The 18,478-nt window shown below is 40.3% G+C and overlaps 1 protein-coding gene across 2 annotated transcripts in view; it reads left to right on the forward strand.

The window, feature by feature from the left end:
* klhdc3 (kelch domain containing 3) overlaps positions 1–5,006 on the forward strand; it is a 56,412-nt gene extending 51,406 nt beyond the window's left edge. For both annotated transcript variants that reach the window (XM_061961035.1, XM_061961046.1), the window contains one exon: positions 2,824–5,006. In XM_061961035.1, the coding sequence (XP_061817019.1) occupies positions 2,824–2,890 (67 nt within the window). In that variant the 3' untranslated portion in view covers positions 2,891–5,006. The remainder of the gene's footprint in view (positions 1–2,823) is intronic.
* Positions 5,007–18,478: the final 13,472 nt, after the last annotated feature.

An 18,478-nucleotide genomic window follows, 5' to 3' on the forward strand; every position in this document is an offset into this window, starting at 1 on the left:
GCTATGTACATGTGATTTTTTAAAGTCTTTTGTTTTTAATACATTTGCAAAAAAAATTTAAACACATTTTCCCATTGTCATTATGCAGTATTGTGTGCAGACTTTTGAAGACAAAAATGCATGTATTCCATTTTGGAATTAGGCTGTAACAAAATGTGAAAAAGGTGAAGAGCTGTGAATACTTTCCGAATGCACTGTAACCAAATAATCTCTGCACAAACAGTTGGAAACCATCTCAAAGAAGTTCCATTGCATGCTGCCGTCCTCATATGGGTCTCAAACGGAGTGCAGTTTGTTGTTGTAACCACATTTATTGGGCATATGCTTGCATTCAATGTTGTTTTGAAAACATTTTAAATTCACAGAAATACCAAGATCAGGAATACCATTGTAAAGCCATTTATCCGCGACCATCACCTTTACAGCATGATTATGATTGCTGGGTTCTTTAGACAAGATCCTCAGGTAGCTGTAAACACCCTAGTCATTTTGTGTGGCCATCACACTGAACTGACGTGTCACCCTTTGAACATGTTTGCCAAGCTCTGGACCGGCTTATACAACAGTGGGTTCCAGTCAATGGCTCCAGTACATTAGAACTGTACATTTTCAAGCCAGCCCTAGGCACACCTGTGCAATAATAATGCTCTCTAATCAGCATATTCATATGCCATAACTGGTAAGTGTATAGATTATCTTGGCAAAAGAGAAGTGCTCACTAACAAAGTTATAGGCAGATATCCATCCATCCATCCATCCATTTTCTACCGCTTGTCCCTTTTGGGGTCGCGGGGGGTGCTGGAGCCTTTCTCAGCTGCATTTGGGCGGAAGGCGGGGTACACCCTGAGAGAAATAGCACTTCTATGTAAACGGAAGAAGTTAAATGTCTTTGAGTTCAGCTCATTAAAGAGGGGGCAAAAGCGTTAGCTTTATATATTTTTTTAATGTTTATATTTTAGGAACACTAGATTAGATTAAAATAAAAATAAACTGTTATCATTTTTATTTATACAGTGTGTAACTTGACAGTTGATTAACTTCTCATATCTGTTGCGTCATCATTGCCACCTTGCACGAGCTCCACTTTAAAGTGGTTTAGAGTTGTTCTGTAAGCTGTCAAGGCTTGTCTTCTCTGTGAGGTCACTAGAGTCTGGTTAACTCCCTTTGCCCCTCAATGGCATCCTCTGCCCTGGTGCCAATCTCCCCTCTTCAACACACACGCGCACTCCAAAAAAACGAACAAAGCAATTGAGAGGGAGTGAGTGTTGAAACCAGAGCCAGTGATAACAATCTGGAGCTCAACCTCTGACCTGTCATCAGGTCAGCACTAGACTCTGCTGTCAGCCCCTGCTCCTGGTTCTCATGTTACATCACAGCCTTCCCTCATCTTCAAACTAATTTCACACGATTACTTAATCGAATGCCGATACACTCACACAGATTGAATATTTTTGGAATGTCTCAATTAGTAGGGCTTTGAATCTTTGGGCATCACACGATTCGATTCGATTTTGGGGGGTAACGATTCAATTCAGAATCCATTCTCGTTTCAAAATGATTCTCGATTCAAAATCAATACTTTTTAATAACATTGGGTGCCAGTTCTAAGATGAACTACATTCATCCATCCATCCATCCATTTTCTACCGCTTGTCCCTTTCGTGGTTGCGGGGGGTGCTGGAGCCTATCTCAGCTGCATTCGGCGTTCGGAAGGCGGCGTACACATAACACATATAGACAGACACAATTCACACTCACATTCACACACTCGGGTCAATTCAGTGTTGCCAATCAACCTATCCCCAGGTGCATGTCTTTGGAGGTGGGAGGAAGCCGGAATAACCGGAGGGAACCCGCGCAGTCACGAGGAGAACATGCAAACTCCCAGGACCTTCTTATTGTGAGGCACATGCACTAACCCCTGTCCCACCGTGCTGCCCTCCATAAAAAAGATAAACAGCCGTGAAAAAATGATATATTACTTCAAAGAAAACTGCTTTTGTTTAATAAAATTCCACCCAAAAACTTAATAAAGTCAAATACAAAATAAGACGACAAGAGAAGTATCACACATTTCTGTTTTTTAAAATAAATCTGTACAGCAGATATGGTCATCTATATCAGTGGTCCCCAACCTTTTTGTAATTGCGGACCGGTCAACGCTTGAAAATTTGTCCCACAGACCAGGGTTTTTTTTTTTTGTTATAAAACAATACAATCATGTGTGCTTTCGGACTGTATCCCTGCAGACTGTATTGATCTATATTGATATATAATGTCGGAACCAGAAATATTAATAACAGAAAGAAACAACCCTTTTGTGCGAATGAGTGTGAATGAGTGTAAATAAGGGAGGGATTGTTTTTTTGGGTTGGTTCACTAATTGTAAGTGTATTTTGTGTTTTTTATGTTGATTTAATAAAAAAAAAATATATTTGTATTTTATTTTTTATTTTTTTTAATTTCTTGTGCGGCTCGGTACCAATCGATCCACGGACCGGTATCGGGCCGCGGCCAGGTAGTTGGGGACCACTGATCTATATCAACGATATGATTTGCCTCAGTGGCTGGACAAGACAGATTATAACTTTAAACAAAAAAATAATAAACATTTTAAATCGATTTTTTTATTTTTTTTAATCGATTAAGAATGGTTACAAATAGGAATTGCATTTCATTCGAAAATCTTTTTTTTTTTGACAGCCCTATCAATTAAAATGTAATAAATCAGATTTCATGGAGTTGGCCTTAATTGAATGTAATGTTTATTCACTAACTAAATAATTTGACCAGGATTTTGCCTTTTTTCCTCTTTCTCTTTAGGTGGGAACTGTCTGCCATGACCACCAACAGCAACATCAGCAGGCCCATTTTCTCCTCACATGGCTGATGTGGCTGGATATCAAAGAGGAGCAGAATTTATATCTCTGATCCATTGCTGATGGCGGGACTGCTTTTGCCACAGATGGATCTATGGTGGATTTAGTCTATTTATCGAAATGTCCTGCATAGGGCTTATTTTTGGACTGAATGGGCTTTCTCGCATTCAGGATGTCTCACAGGAGGAAAAAATGGCTGACACCTGATCACCTTTTATCTTCTTTTTTTTGTCTTCAGAGATCCAATCAGCCTATGATAATCACAGACTTTGAATCCTAAGCACAGGAAGGACTGAAGGAGAAGAAAAACGAGAGGGAAATTACCATGAGAGCTATCGCTGGGAGACAAATCGTAACACAAAATCTACATTAAGAGACTTAAAGGGACGTGACTATGTACAATTACATAGATTTCATGTCCATTTGCAGCTAATGGGTCAATAGACTAACTTTTTTTGGTGTTCAGGGAGATTGTTTATTGGGTACTGTGCTGGTGAAAACTATTTGATCATCTTTTAATGCTTTGCTACACTTCATCTCCACATGGCAACCCACTGCCTGACTTTTGGTGATTCAACACTCATTTACAAGCAGCCCAGTCTTGTGTTTTTTTTCAACCCATCTACCTCTCCCAATAGCATGCCGCACTTGTCAATATATTCCCAGAACAAAGGAGTTATCATTACTGTCACAAACCTGCCATAACTTTTCCCCTACCAAATATACAAATGAGTCATGCAAATGTTAAGCATATGTTTACACACAATCCCAGCTCTGCAAGTTTTCTGCTACCTGTTTTGGAGAGTGGCACCACTAACATGCGTCACATGGCTCTTTTTCTTTGAAGTTTGTTCTATACTGTGCAATTGTGTCCATCACAAGAGTTACGGAGGAAAAATAGGCCAAATACAGTGATAATGCAAGCGCAACTATGGCAACAAAATCAATGTGGGACTCAGAGATGCATTGTTGTCATGTCTGCTGGCTAAAGCTCACACTGTTCCTGTCAATTTGCATTAATAACCTGACTCACCGCCAGCAATTTGCAACACTGGCATCCCAAATTGTTAACACTATTCTTTAGAGTACTTTATTTTCTGTACAACACACAAAAACACCACTAATTGTAAGCCTGATATTTTCTCTGTCATAGTTTGCAAAAGTCTTGTTTGTTGAAGACATTTCACCTTTCGTCCAGAAGGTTTGTCAGTTCTGAACCTAAGGAATGGAGTTTTCTTATTTATATCTCTGGTGGGTGTGCTCCCTAGGGCTGGTCACAGTAGGGTTGCTGATGTTCTCTGACATGGCTAGAGAACAACTGTGTTGCATACCAATAGGTTGTTACGCCTGCTGGCGTAACAACTCGCTAGTGAACACCAGGAACATTAACAGCCCTTAAGTTTAAAACTAAATAAACTTTTTAGACAAAAGGCTAAACTTATTCAACATACAGGAAGACTCCAGTTACCTCGATTCAACTTTTGCAGATATCCATTAGCTGGATGACAGAGAATATACACAGACACATTCTTCGTAGTAGCCACAACTCAATGTTCAATCAAGTAGTGCAGAGCTGCTCTGCCGACTTTTGTGGGAGACTTCCAATAACTGCCCTTGTGTCCAGACACCCTGAGTGAAGCTAAAAATCTCCTGGATTGTGGTGTTTTTGTGTGGATATAAAATATTGTACCGTCTGCCTGGATGTTGAAAGGATGCCAAGGCATTAAAGCCCAAACATACTCAAATGCAATGTACACGGAACGTTGTCCGCAGAGGTCCACGCATAATCAAAACAGACGTCCGCCAGACCTATGCTGTGTGCGAAGTTCAAATTTTCTGACTATGCTGTGCGTAGTCCTGTCACACATAGCATTGCCTGGAGTTTTTTATTTATTTATTTTTTTACATCAACCCACTTTGTGTGACACCGATCAGGCAACTATATGAATGAAATGTTTACACGACTCACTGAGACAATTTCCGACAGTTGATGTGCCTAGTGAGTAGTTTCTGGTTTCAACACTTACTCCCTCTCCTCCTTCCTTTGCTTTGCCTCCATCGTTTGCGCAGCCTGTAGACATTCATGGCCTCACAGACAGTTGGAAATTAAATAACTCTTACGTCTTACCACCACCCATATCAGTCCAAATGCTACACATAGATGTCAAGTTTGCTGCTTTTCTTGAAAAACTACCATATTTTTTCTTTTTTTAAAAGAAGTTTCCTGTTGTTGTTGTTTTTACTTTCGTAAAAATTTAAAAATCCAATCTGATACTGCAGGTGACTACAGTTACAGAATCCTTGCTTGAGCTACAGCAGTTTGTGCACAGCAGTAGTGGTAGTGGACGGGGACGGTTGGGGATCTCTCCCATACACCAATTGTTGACTTTTAGAAAATCTACACATTTGCACTGTGCAATTAGACTTGCATTCCTCTAAATGTATATATTGTACAACAGGTATTAGACAATCCAAGCAGTGTCAAGCCCCTTTCCTCATGACCTGCTTTTCGAGAAACTAGGAAAGTGTGCATGTACATACTTTTAGACATGATACCAATGTATAAGGGCTCTCTTTTAGATTTCTCACTGCAAAAAGAAAATCCCACTTTTGCATCCATCCATGTTCAATTTACAGCTAAAGGCTGCGCGCTAATATTCTAGTATCCTTGATGGCCTCAGCCAAAGTCTGTTCTGCTGAAGTTTCTTAAGCATTAAATAATATTAAGAAAATTAATGATTTTACGAACTGCCAACATTACCCAGACTGGCATAGATAAAGTGCATTTGTGGTTGGATTGTTGTCCATTAGGTTCATATTTACAGCATCAGGATCATTATGTGTTCTTAGAACCTGAGGAAACATACCAACTTCTCGCTAAGTGATGTGGTCATTGTAGTGTTCATCGTTTTTCGTGTCATGGAAGGTTCAAACTGAGTTATGGAAGATTTGAAGAATAGGTTTTGATTACACAGGCATTATGATCAATACATTGTAGAGCTTGGCAGCTTCTTTCTTGGAAAAAGTCATTGTAACACAACTAAGTTAATAAGGTGGAGATAATTAATCTCTGTGTTGCCTTTCTTTCAGCATTGGAACCACACACTTCAGTTGTTTCTGATGCAGTACTGATGTCTTTGTGAAGGACAGTTTTCCTTTAGTAATAGTTTGCATGTCTTTAACTTATTTGGCTGACTGACAAATTATTTTGACTGAACTGGCTTGCACCGTAGCTGTTAACCAATGAGTGTATGTCCATGATGTAAGACTCCACATTACTGCTAAAGCATATCAGGCAATCAGACAAGATGATGCTGGTTTGTGAACAAGTGCAGGTGGTCTTTGGGTTATAAATGACTTCCGTTCTTATGACGTGTCAAGTCAATTTGTTATATCTATATTTACCCTTAAAGGACCCATAGCGTCGAGATGAACACAATTTCACTAACAAGTTCTCTTTATGCATTGTTTGTTCCTAAAACTAAATCTTCCAGTCTTTGGTTTTTGAGTAATAGGTATAACTAACTGTACTTGGAACGCCCCTTTTCCATCGCCAGACTCTATATGCTGCCCCCTCTTGATGAGACGTCATCTACAGAATTGGAGCCCATTTACCCGTGTAGACAGTGTGGCTAAAGGCATGTAAAACTATTATTTTGATTACTTCATTGCATATTTTGGTCTCCTTGGTCCATGATTACTTTAGAACTGATATGATTAATGTTATGAGAAAAAATATATTCAAAATAATCACCATTTCTAGACTTCCCTGCTCGTTTTATGTCCTCTTCCATAGACACCATAGCCTGTGTTTATTCATGCTCTTTTGGCATTTTCTCAAGCATCTTGAGAAAAACATCAGTAGAGGAGGATTAGGGTTAGAATAAGCGTGCCTTTTTCTCTCATTTTTGAGCTCCTCTTTCTCCATTATTCTGCAGGTTCTAACTTAAGTTTTTCTCCCATCGAGTGTGCTCCTGATTCTCGGGATCGCATTTGAGTTGAGTCTTTCAAGCCAAACTCTGATTAAAACCCTTCTTTGAAGACATAATCATTAAGAATACCACTGCAAATTGTACTCCTCTCACTTTGTCCGTCCCATTATGTTAGAGGGGTCCATACTTTCCTCATATTCTCATCATTTGGAATTATATGCAGGCTGACCCCTTCTTTAGTTGTGTTGCTACAACCTGCAACAATGCATCAGGCAGCCATATTTACAAATGCCTTTAAATTATGATGTTCATTTTCACTTCAATGGCAAAGGTTTTACTTTTATTTGGCACACTGTCATCAGAAGAGCCTGTGTATGCCTAAGAAACATGATGAAGTGCAAAATGTCAAGTAATAAGTTCTTCTCAGTGTTAGGCACGTGATGTATCCTTACCACTATCCGTATGTGCACTGTTACTGGTTTTCAAGCAGACTAAAATTTGTTTTTTATTTAATTAATGTATGTCAGTTTGTAACCACGAAATGTGACATGGAATGAGGAAAACCTTTATGGACACAAACCAAGTCTAATAGTTGGCGTTCACACACACACAAATGATATACACCAGTCCCGCAGTGTAAAGCAGCCAAGCAACTCATATGTGATGTGACACTGAAAGGACATTATTAAAACTAATGTAATTAGTGATGGAGTTTTTTTTCTCCTATTTTGTGTAAAGATTATGGATGACAGAATTCTTCAGGGATAACAACACTTTGTAAAAAACTTTCTCTGAAAATGATACAAACACTTCCAGCTGGGCAATGCTGATGCTTAAGTGTGTTTATTTACATATGTTGGCATTACATTCTTATTGGTGGTGATTAAACCCTCCCTATTAGATAGAGTTAAAATACAAGGAAAGCGGTGTGCCTTGCTTTCAAAAATGGTAAATGCTCTTGGAATATTGTGCCAGACGATTTAATTCTGACATGGTAGCATAATAGTGTCTCCAATCAATGGGATAACTAATTCCTTCCTAACAAATACTTAGAAATAACAGAACAAAGTGTATAATCTTTCAATTATACACACACACTTGGCTATTGTTGTATTTTTTTACTTTTTTTTTTTTTTTTCATTTTCTTTGGAGATTGTAAAGTTGGTCAGGACTTTATGTGCAATATTCTTTATGACAATACCAGGAATAAATCTGAGACAAGTTGACTTAACTGCCAAAATGTCTTTGTGTGAAAGATCCCACATCACTTACCAAAGTAGCAACACAACTTTAATAATGCAACATCATGAGATCATCAATTACAAGGGGCTTACAGAATACTGGTAGAGTCAGTTAAGCTAGAACTAACCAGCACTAAGCTGGAAAATTCCTGCACACATAAAAAAAAGTCAAAGTTAAAGTCCCAGCAATAGTCACACACGCACACACAAGGTCTGGTGAAATTACTCTCTGCATTTGACCCATTCCCATGTTCACCCCCTGGGAGGTGATGGGAGCAGTGAGCAGCAGCGGTGGCCGTGCTCGGGAATCATTTGGTGATTTAACCTTCATTTCCAACCCTTGATGCTGAGTGCCAAGCAGGGAGACAACGGGTCCCATTTTTATTGTCTTTGGTATGACTCGACCAGGGTTTGAACTCACGACCTTCCAGTATCAGGGCGGAGACTCTAACCACAAGGCCACATACCATTTCTTTTAAAATAATACATACCTCACATAATGCTCTTCCTTCAGACATTGTGCCAGAGGTTGATATGCAAATGATGTTTTAACAAATCAACCGCAGCACCTACCAATTAATTTCTAGACACCAACCATACCAATTCCTAAATGTGCTTGGAGCTATTTGTGACACGCTTCGCAAGATAGACGTAATCTCAATAATATTACTACTATCGATACCGTTAACAAAAATGTCTCCAAACAGCCTGTAATATGGGTATTTTGAATATTATATCATTGTCTCTGTAATTAGTTAATGAGGTCATTAGAGACAACAATCTTGGTGTCATTGGTCTCAGCGAGACATGGTTAAAAGCAGATTAGTTTTTTTCCGCTTAATGAGGCATCTCCTCCAAACTATGCAAGTTCACATGTAGCTCGTCCCCTTAAAAGGGGTGAAGGGGTCCTACTAATCTCTGATGTAAACCTTAACCTTAGGCCCTGTTTGCACTAAGCTGGATACGGTTATCCAGGGTAAATCACACCTAACCTTATCCGTGTCCACACACAACAATGCCACCGTTTAAGACCCCCGCCCCCCTTGGTCCGCCGGCGCAACGTAACCTAGTACCTATGCGCGGAAAATGCGCACATAGTACTCATCTCCAGTGTTGCTTTGTGTGCAAATTCTTGAATTTAACATATCGGAACAATATCCAGTGTTGTGGCATTTCAATTAACTGGAATCCAGTGTGCTGTGGGGCCCTATTGTAGTGAATCACAACTGAGACATCATTAGTTAATCAAATCTTTATTAGACACGTAAAACAATGTGATAAAGAACATTTATCAATCTAGGGATCTAGATGACTGGTCAGGACACTCCTCACTCTTTTGTCTTCACCTTCATTGTCCATTCGTTTTTGGTGACTTTATATATTCTGGACCTAGACGTTGAGTCTGCGACATACATGGCGGACAATAAATGATACAGTCTGCTTTGCCAGTCCAAATGCATTCGCTTTTTTCTTCGACGGCCAGGTAATACAAAGCACTCGCTACCATTTTTATCTAATCCACGGAAGCTCGCATTCTCATTGTCTCTCCTTCGACAAACGGATGAAGTTTTTCGCTAAGTAACATCACAGCTGACCTGGACATTCGAAAGTTCTCTTGCCGTCTACGAAGTGTTGTATCCGAAATAGCTACAATCGCTTTCTCTTAAGGTATTTATGTGTGATTTTTTTTTTTTTTACAAGCGTCTGTACATGTAGAGGAAGGAGAAACACGGGCATGTCTGGATGATATTTCCAATTGTTAGCTCCGAGCTACAAAACTGTTTCATTATGAAGCTGGCTGTGGCGTGTTCTGTCTGATGTCATTTCCTGTGTGGGCGAGGTCTTTCTGGCGTCACTTCCTCTCCGAACTCACTTTGTAAACGATCAACGAGTCCATACAAAGTTAAGTGCTGGAGATTCAAGAATTTCCCGGCTGACTTACCCGTGTAAAAATTTGTCCGAGGAAGGGGACCTTAAACGCTGGTTTAGTGTGGCTGAAACGGGGCTTAGACTAAATAATTATTCGGTTAAGGGGTTAAACGACTTAGTGTAGACATGGCCTTAGCTTAAGTAATAGATATATATAATTTGAGGTTCTTACTACGGCGTTGGTTACACCTTTACCACTCCCCTGGCTATTATCTACCGCCCCCCTGGGCCTTATTCAGACTTTATCAAATGATTAATTTGAATTTGTTGCTGACCTAGTGACTTCTGCGGATAATATATGGTAAATGTCATGGGCAATTTTAATATCCACATAAATTCCCCGTTAGACCCTCAGAGCATGGCGCTTCAAACTATAATGGACAGTTGTGGTCTTACAAAAACAATACATGAACCTACGCACCGTCACGGTAATAGGATAGATCTGTTCCTACAGAAGGGTATCACTGCCTCAAAGCAGTGGTTCTTAACCCGGGTTCGATCGAACCCTAAGGGTTCGGTGAGTTGGCCTCAGGGGTTCGGCGGAGGTCAAAACACACCCGACTCGTGGTGTAAATAAAAACTTCTCCCTATCGGCGTATTGCGGATACGGCAAAAGCAGAAGTCACACTGATTTGCAGGTATGTAATTTGTTGTGAGTTTATGCACTGTGTTGGTTTTGTTGTTTGAACAAGGTGATGTTCATGCACGGTTCGTTTTGTGCACCAGTAAAAAAAACATGGTAACACTTTAGTATGGGGAACATATTCACCATTAATTAGTTGCTTATTAACATTCAAATTAGTAACATATTGGCTCTTAACTAGTCATTATTAAGTACTTATTAATGCCTTATTCGGCATGGCCTTATTGTAACCCTAATCCTCTAACCCTGGCCCTAACCCTCTAACCTACTGGTCCCCAATCTTTTTGTAACTGCGGACCGGTCAACGCTTGAAAATTTGTCCCACGGTCATTAAAAAATACAATCATGCGTGCTTACGGACTGTATCCCTGCAGACTGTATTGATCTATATTGATATATAATGTAGAAACCAGAAATATTAATAACAGAAAGAAACAACCCTTTTGTGTAAATCGAGGAGGGAAGTTTTTTGGGTTGGTGCACTAATTGTAAGTGTATCTTGTGTTTTTTATGTTGATTTAATTTAAAAAAAAAGTTTTTAATTTCTTGTGAGGCCCGGTACCAAACGATCCACGGACCGGTACTGGGCCGCGGCCCGGTGGTTGGGGACCACTGCTCTAACCCCAACCCTAACCAAATAACTCTAAATTAAGTCTTTGTTACTTAGAATATGTTCCCCATACTAAAGTGTTACCAAAAACATATACTGTATTTTTCGGAGTATAAATCGCACCGGAGTATAAGTCGCACATGCCGAAAATGCATAATAAAGAAGGAAAAAAACATATATAAGTCGCACTGGAGTATAAGTCGCATTTTTGGGGGAAATGTATTTGATAGAACCCAACACCAAGAATAGACATTTGAAAGGCAATTTAAAATAAATAAAGAATAGTGAACAACAGGCTGAATAAGTGTACGTTATATGACACATAAATAACCAACTGAGAACGTGCCTGGTATGTTAACGTAACATATTATGGTAAGAGTCATTCAAATAACTATAACATATAGAACATGCTATACGTTTATCAAACAATCTGTCACTCCTAATCGCTAAATCCGCTGAAATCTTATACCTCTAGTCTCTTACGTGAATGAGCTAAATAATATTACTTGATATTTTACGGTAATCCATCCATCCATCCATCCATTCATCCATCCATCTTCTTCCGCTTATCCGAGGTCGGGTTGCGGGGGCAGCAGCTTAAACAGGGAAGCCCAGACATCCCTCTCCCCAGCCACTTCGTCCAGCTCCTCCCGGGGGATCCCGAGGCGTTCCCAGGTTAGCCGGGAGAGATAGTCTTCCCAGCGTGTCCTGGGTCTTCCCCGTGGCCTCCTACCGGTCGGACGTGCCCGAAACACCTTCCTAGGGAGGCGTTCGGGTGGCATCCTGACCAGATGCCCGAACCACCTCATCTGGCTCCTCTCGATGTGGAGGAGTAGCGGCTTTACTTTGAGCTCCCCCCGAATGACAGAGCTTCTCACCCTATCTCTAAGGGAGAGCCCCGCCACTCGGCGGAGGAAACTCATTTCGGCCGCTTGTACCCGTGATCTTGTCCTTTCGGTCATAACCCAAAGCTCATGACCATAGGTGAGGATGGGAACGTAGATCGACCGGTAAATCGAGAGCTTTGCCTTCCGGCTCAGCTCCTTCTTCACCACAACGGATCGGTAGAGCGTCCGCATTACTGAAGACGCCGCACCGATCCGCCTGTCGATCTCACGATCCACTCTTCCCCCACTCGTGAACAAGACTCCGAGGTACTTGAACTCCTCCACTTGGGGCAAGATCTCCTCCCCAACCCGGAGATGGCACTCCACCCTTTTCCAGGAGAGAACCATGGACTCGGACTTGGAGGTGCTGATTCTCATCCCAGTCGCTTCACACTCGGCTGCGAACCGATCCAGTGAGAGCTGAAGATCTTGGCCGGAGGAAGCCATCAGGACCACATCATCTGCAAATAGCAGAGACCTAATTTTACGGTAATGTGTTAATAATTTCACACATAAGTCGGTCCTGAGTATAAGTCGCACCCCCGGCCAAACTATGAAAAATTTGCGACTTATAGTCCGAAAAATACGGTAACTTTGTCTTGAATTTGAAAAAAAACCTAAATTTTATTTTTCACTAAAGAAGGGTTCGGTGAATGCGCATATGGAACTGGTGGGGTTCGGTACCTCCAACAAGGTTAAGAACCACTGCTCTAAAGTGATAGTACTCCTGTACACCAAAAAAATGTCCAATTACTGCCCCATACAATTTGAAGTCCGGACCCATTGACAACAAATTGTTAATAACCAATGCTTTAGCAGCCGTAATATTATTGTTGCTACAACTGCGACTCTCGGACTACTGCCCTCGGTAATGGCGCCGTTCCCAAATTATATAGGCTCCGTTGACAGCCTCACTAACAACTTTAATGATGCCTTGTGCAATGCCATTGATGGCATAGCACCGTTAAAATTACAAAAAGGCCCCTAAGACACATACCCCATGGTTTACGGAAGAAACCAGAGTTCTGAAATAATCATGTGGAAAGCAGGAACGCAAAAGGCGTGTGACTAAACTACAATGTCTTCCATCAAGCATGGAGTGATAGTTTAATAACCTATGAAGACATACTTACCTTTGCTAAAACTAATTATCACTTTAATCTTATTTGCCTGAATAAAAACGATCTTAAATTTCTGTTTAACAGCATAGCATCGCCAACCCAACCAGCGTCTTCTCCCAGTAGCTCCACCATTTCGGCTGAGGACTTTATGCAATTCTTCACTAAAAAGATTGAGCTCACTAGAAAAGTTTGCATTACGGCAAATGCTTTCCAAAATAATCTCTCGTTTTGAAGAAGAAACAGAGGAACTCTCACAACTCGTTAATCGGACAAAACAATAACATGTCTACTTGACCCTCTTCCTGGGAAACTCATCAAGGAGTTGTTTGTAATATTAGGACCATTAGTGCCTACATTATCACTCTCCTCCGGTACTGTTCCCTTAGCATTCAAAACAGTGGTTTTTCCATCCTCTGCTTAAAAGACAACCTCGATTCTGACCTCCTGCTAACCTACAGGCTGGTGTCGCACCTACCATTCATCTAAAAAAAATCCTAGAAAATAATAATTGCACAACAGCTAAATAAATACTTGGCGTCTGAAACAATCTTTGTGGATTCTTTCAGTCGGGGTTCAGGGCAAATCACTCAACTAAGATGGCCCACGCAAAAGTGACTAATGATTTTTATGAGCTATGGATGCTGATGCTTCATATGTGTTTCTGCTACTTGATCTCAGCGCTGCTTTTGATACGGTTGATCATAACATTCTATTCGCAAACAAAAGTTTTAGTTTTCACTGTTATGCTGATAACAGCCAACTTTATATGCCCTTACAGCTGACCAACAAGCCAGATTGTAGTCACCTGAAGGCTTGTTGTAATAATATTAAAGGCCTACTGAAACCCACTACTACCGACCACGCAGTCTGATAGTTTATATATCAATGATGAAATCTTAACATTGCAACACATGCCAATACGGCCGGGTTAACTTATAAAGTGCAATTTTAAATTGTGCGCGAAATATCCTGCTGAAAACATCTCGGTATGATGACGCCTGCGCGTAACGTCACGGATTGTAGAGGACATTTTGGGACAGCATGGTGGCCAGCTGTTAAGTCATCTGTTTTCATCACAAAATTCCACTATTCTGGACATCTGTGTTGGTGAATCTTTTGCATTTTGTTCAATGAACAATGGAGACAGCAAAGAAGAAAGCTGTAGGTCGGAAGCGGTGTATTGCGGTAGGTGTTGTGCCGGATAAGGCACCCCCACCGTAGAATGCACCCCCTGACTGTTGTGCCGGATAACACAGCCGGTATTTCATTGTTTACATTCCCGAAAGATGACAGTCAAGCTTTACCATTGGCCTGTGGAGAACTGGGACAACAGAGACTCTTACCAGGAGGACTTTGAGTTGGATACGCAGACGCGGTACTGTGAGTATGCATGCAGCTGCGGCTTCCAAACATTTGATCGCTTGCCCGTACGCGCGTGCCGCTATGTGCATGTCACGTACATAACTTTTGGGACTTTGGGGAAATATATGTGCTGTATGAACTTTGGGGAGTTGAACGGTACTTGATTGAGTGTGTTGTGCAGGTGTTTGAGTTGTATTGGCGGGTTATATGGACGGGTGGGGGGAGGTGTTTGTTATGCGGGATTAATTTGTGGCATATTAAATATAAGCCTGGTTGTGTTGTGGCTAATAGAGTATATATATGTCTTGTGTTTATTTACTGTTTTAGTCATTCCCAGCTGAATATCAGGTCCCACCCGCCTCTCACAGCATCTTCCCTATCTGAATCGCTCCCACTGCCCTCTAGTCCTTCACTCTCACTTTCCTCATCCACAAATCTTTCATCCTCGCTCAAATTAATGGGGAAATTGTCGCTTTCTCGGTCCGAATCGCTCTCGCTGCTGGTGGCCATGATTGTAAACAATGTGCGGATGTGAGGAGCTCCACAACCTGTGACGTCACGCTACTCGTCTGCTACTTCCGGTACAGGCAAGGCTTTTTTATCAGCGACCAAAAGTTGCGAACTTTATCGTCGATGTTCTCTACTAAATATTTTCAGCAAAAATATGATAATATCGCGAAATGATCAAGTATGACACATAGAATGGACCTGCTATCCCCGTTTGAATAAGAAAATCGCATTTCAGTAGGCCTTTAAAGAATCGATGTCCGGCAACTTCCTGCATCTTAACGCTAAGAAAACAAAGATGTTGATTATCGGCCCTGCTAGACACAGTCACTTGCTTAAGGATACCACTTTGAAATTTAACAATAAAACAATTATACGAAGCTACTCGGTGAAGAATCTCTGTGTTATTTTCAACCCAACTCTCTCGTTTGCGCTGCACATTAAGAATGTTACTAAAACAGTCTTCTTTCATTTTTCCGTAATATCAATTAAAACCGTCCCGTTTTGTCCTTTAGTGACGCTGAGATCATTATACATGCGTTCGTTACGTCTCGTCTCGAGTACTGTAACATATTATTTTCGGGTCTCCCTATGTCTAGCATTAAAAGATTACAGTTGGTTCAAAATGCGGCTGCTGGACTTTTGACTGGGACAAGCAAGTTCAATCATATTACGCCTATTCTGGTGCACCCGCACTGGCTCTCGGTACACTTAAAATGCGACTTTAGGTTTTATTATGTGCGTATAAAATATTAAACAAATTAGCATCATCTTATCTTGCTGATTGTTTTGTACCCTATGTTCCGTCCAGAAACCTAGGTTCCAAGAACGCCGGCTTATTAGTGATTCCCAGAGCCCACAAAAGTTTTTCAGAGTTAATTATATTGGAAATCGAGCATACATTCGACTAATCAGTATTGTAATATTTGTTAATATATGTTCTTTTTTGTGCGAACACCTAGTGTTTTGGTAGTTACCGCTATTTGTTTGCAAGGTAGTATCATATTCCCTCAATCTAAATCAGGGGTGTCAAACTCAAATACAGTGCGTCGGTTGAGGTGGGCGGGCTTTGGTGGTAGCGGGGTTGTATATTGCAGCCCAGAAGAGTTAGTGCTGCATGGGATTCTGGGTATTTGTTTTGTTGTGTTTATTTTGTGTTACTGTGCGGATGTTCTCCCAAAATGTGTTTGTCATTCCTGTTTGGTGTGGGTTCACAGTGTGGCGCATATTTCTAACAGTGTTAAAGTTGTTTATACGGGCACCGTCAGTGTAACCTGTATCACTGTTGGCCAAGTATGCTTTACATTCACTTGTGTGTGCGTGCTGAAGCCGCACATATATTGTGACCGGGCCAGCATTTGCTGGACTGGGTGAAAATTGGATTTGACAACTTCTGGGAGGGGCACTAAAATTTGAGGGTCTCCCGGGAGTATGAGAATTAGCGGTGAATGCGGTATTACCGCAGCACCGCCGCTGAATATAATCGGCGGCCCAGCTTTAGTGATAATTTGATATCGCCTCAAGGGCCAAGTGAAATTACACGGCGGGCCAAATTTGGCCCGCGGGCCAGAGTTTGACACCCATGATCTAAATGCTTAATATTAGCTCATACAAATATTGAAGAAATAGGATTTAATTTTTTAGAAAACTGTTAGTGTCAGTTGAAAATAATTACCCACATAATGAAGAAAAAAACATTGACATTACTGTCAGGCTTCTGAACACTACCTAATGCATCATTGAAAGGTGTGTAACAAATAAACACAGACAAATACCTTACGCTTTTTTGTAGAAAAATACACAGAATGCAGTGCAGTTAAATCAGAAATGATGTATTAACCGTGAACAACTCATCCCTAAGTCTACAAAAGGAAAACAATAACAGAGAACACACGCAAATTGACACAATCACTACATCACTTCCTGGTCAAAAAACAGGGGTGTGGCTTAAATAAATTATAAATAAATGATAAATGGGTTGTACCTGTATAGCGCTTTTCTACCTTCAAGGTACTCAAAGCGCTTTGACACTACTTCCACATTTACCCATTCACACACACATTCACACACTGATGGAGGGAAAATCTATAAAAATATTTTGTCTAGGTAGTAACATAAAAATTAGGGACATGATTTTTTGAGGACAGTTTTTTAATATAAAAATTAAACCCACAATAAATAAAAGTCTTTCAACCTCTGTTTAAAGGTGAACTACACTTGTTTTTGGAATTTTGCCTATCACTCACAATCCTTATGTCAGACAAGCACACATATGTTTTTATTTTTTGTATACATTCTAACTCGTAAATAAATAAAAGTCTGCTTACAATGGAGCCTATGGGAGCCGCTCTATTCTGCCCATAAAGTGCTTAAAAAAACATCCAAACTTCCATCAAGGTTTTATATACACACTGTAAGTATATATTTAATGTAGTAACAGGCACATTAATAATAACATGTAATATTTACATATTTTGGTCTTTTTTAAGTATACGGTCGTGTATTAATTTAAAAGACGCATCTCGATGTTTGCTTTTTCCTTCGACAGCATTGCTGATTACTACTCACTGTAGACTTCATGAGATATAACAAACATAATAAAACATTACTTACTGTACAATGTCTGCTCTCACTGGGATTCCAACTGATGGGATGTTCATATATTCCAAATCAGATGAAGAATGACTCATAATCCTCGCGAAGAGGAAACGGAGGTGTCTTTCTCGGCGTCCCCGGGTCTAAATTGTATGCCAAAGTTGACCAACTTGTCGGATTATGTTCTCATCCTTCTACTATCAAGGTGAGAGGCATTATTTATGATCTAGAATAAACTTTCACAAGCTCCGAGGCGAAAAAACAGCTCACCGGCTCGTGAGTGCTCTGGGATCATGGCGCCGCTATAAATAGTTTGTCTGCGTTAGTGCTTATGATAACAATATCACTAATACTTGGTTAATATTCAAATCACGAAATGTAAATGGAGTATTGTTGGCGCTTTTTGGGTGGTTAATTATTGGATTTTAATGACTCTATTATAAGCAGACTTTTATTTACGAGTGAGAATTCATAAGAAACAAATACATTTGACATCCTGTCTTTCATAATGATTGTGAAAGATAGACAACATTCCAAAAAAGTGCAGTTCCCCTTTAAACTTATTCATAAATATCTTTTAAATTCCACCATTGAAAAAAAAGGTTTTAAGTAGGGATGTCCGATAATGGCTTTTTTTGCCGATATCTGATATTCTGATATTGTCCAACTCTTAATTACCGATACCGATATCAACCGATACCGATATATACAGTCGTGGAATTAACACATTATCATGCCTAATTTGGACAACCATGTATGGTGAAAATAAGGT

This window comes from Nerophis lumbriciformis, linkage group LG02 (genome assembly GCF_033978685.3).
Source record: "Nerophis lumbriciformis linkage group LG02, RoL_Nlum_v2.1, whole genome shotgun sequence".
Classification (NCBI taxonomy): Eukaryota; Metazoa; Chordata; class Actinopteri; order Syngnathiformes; family Syngnathidae; genus Nerophis; species Nerophis lumbriciformis.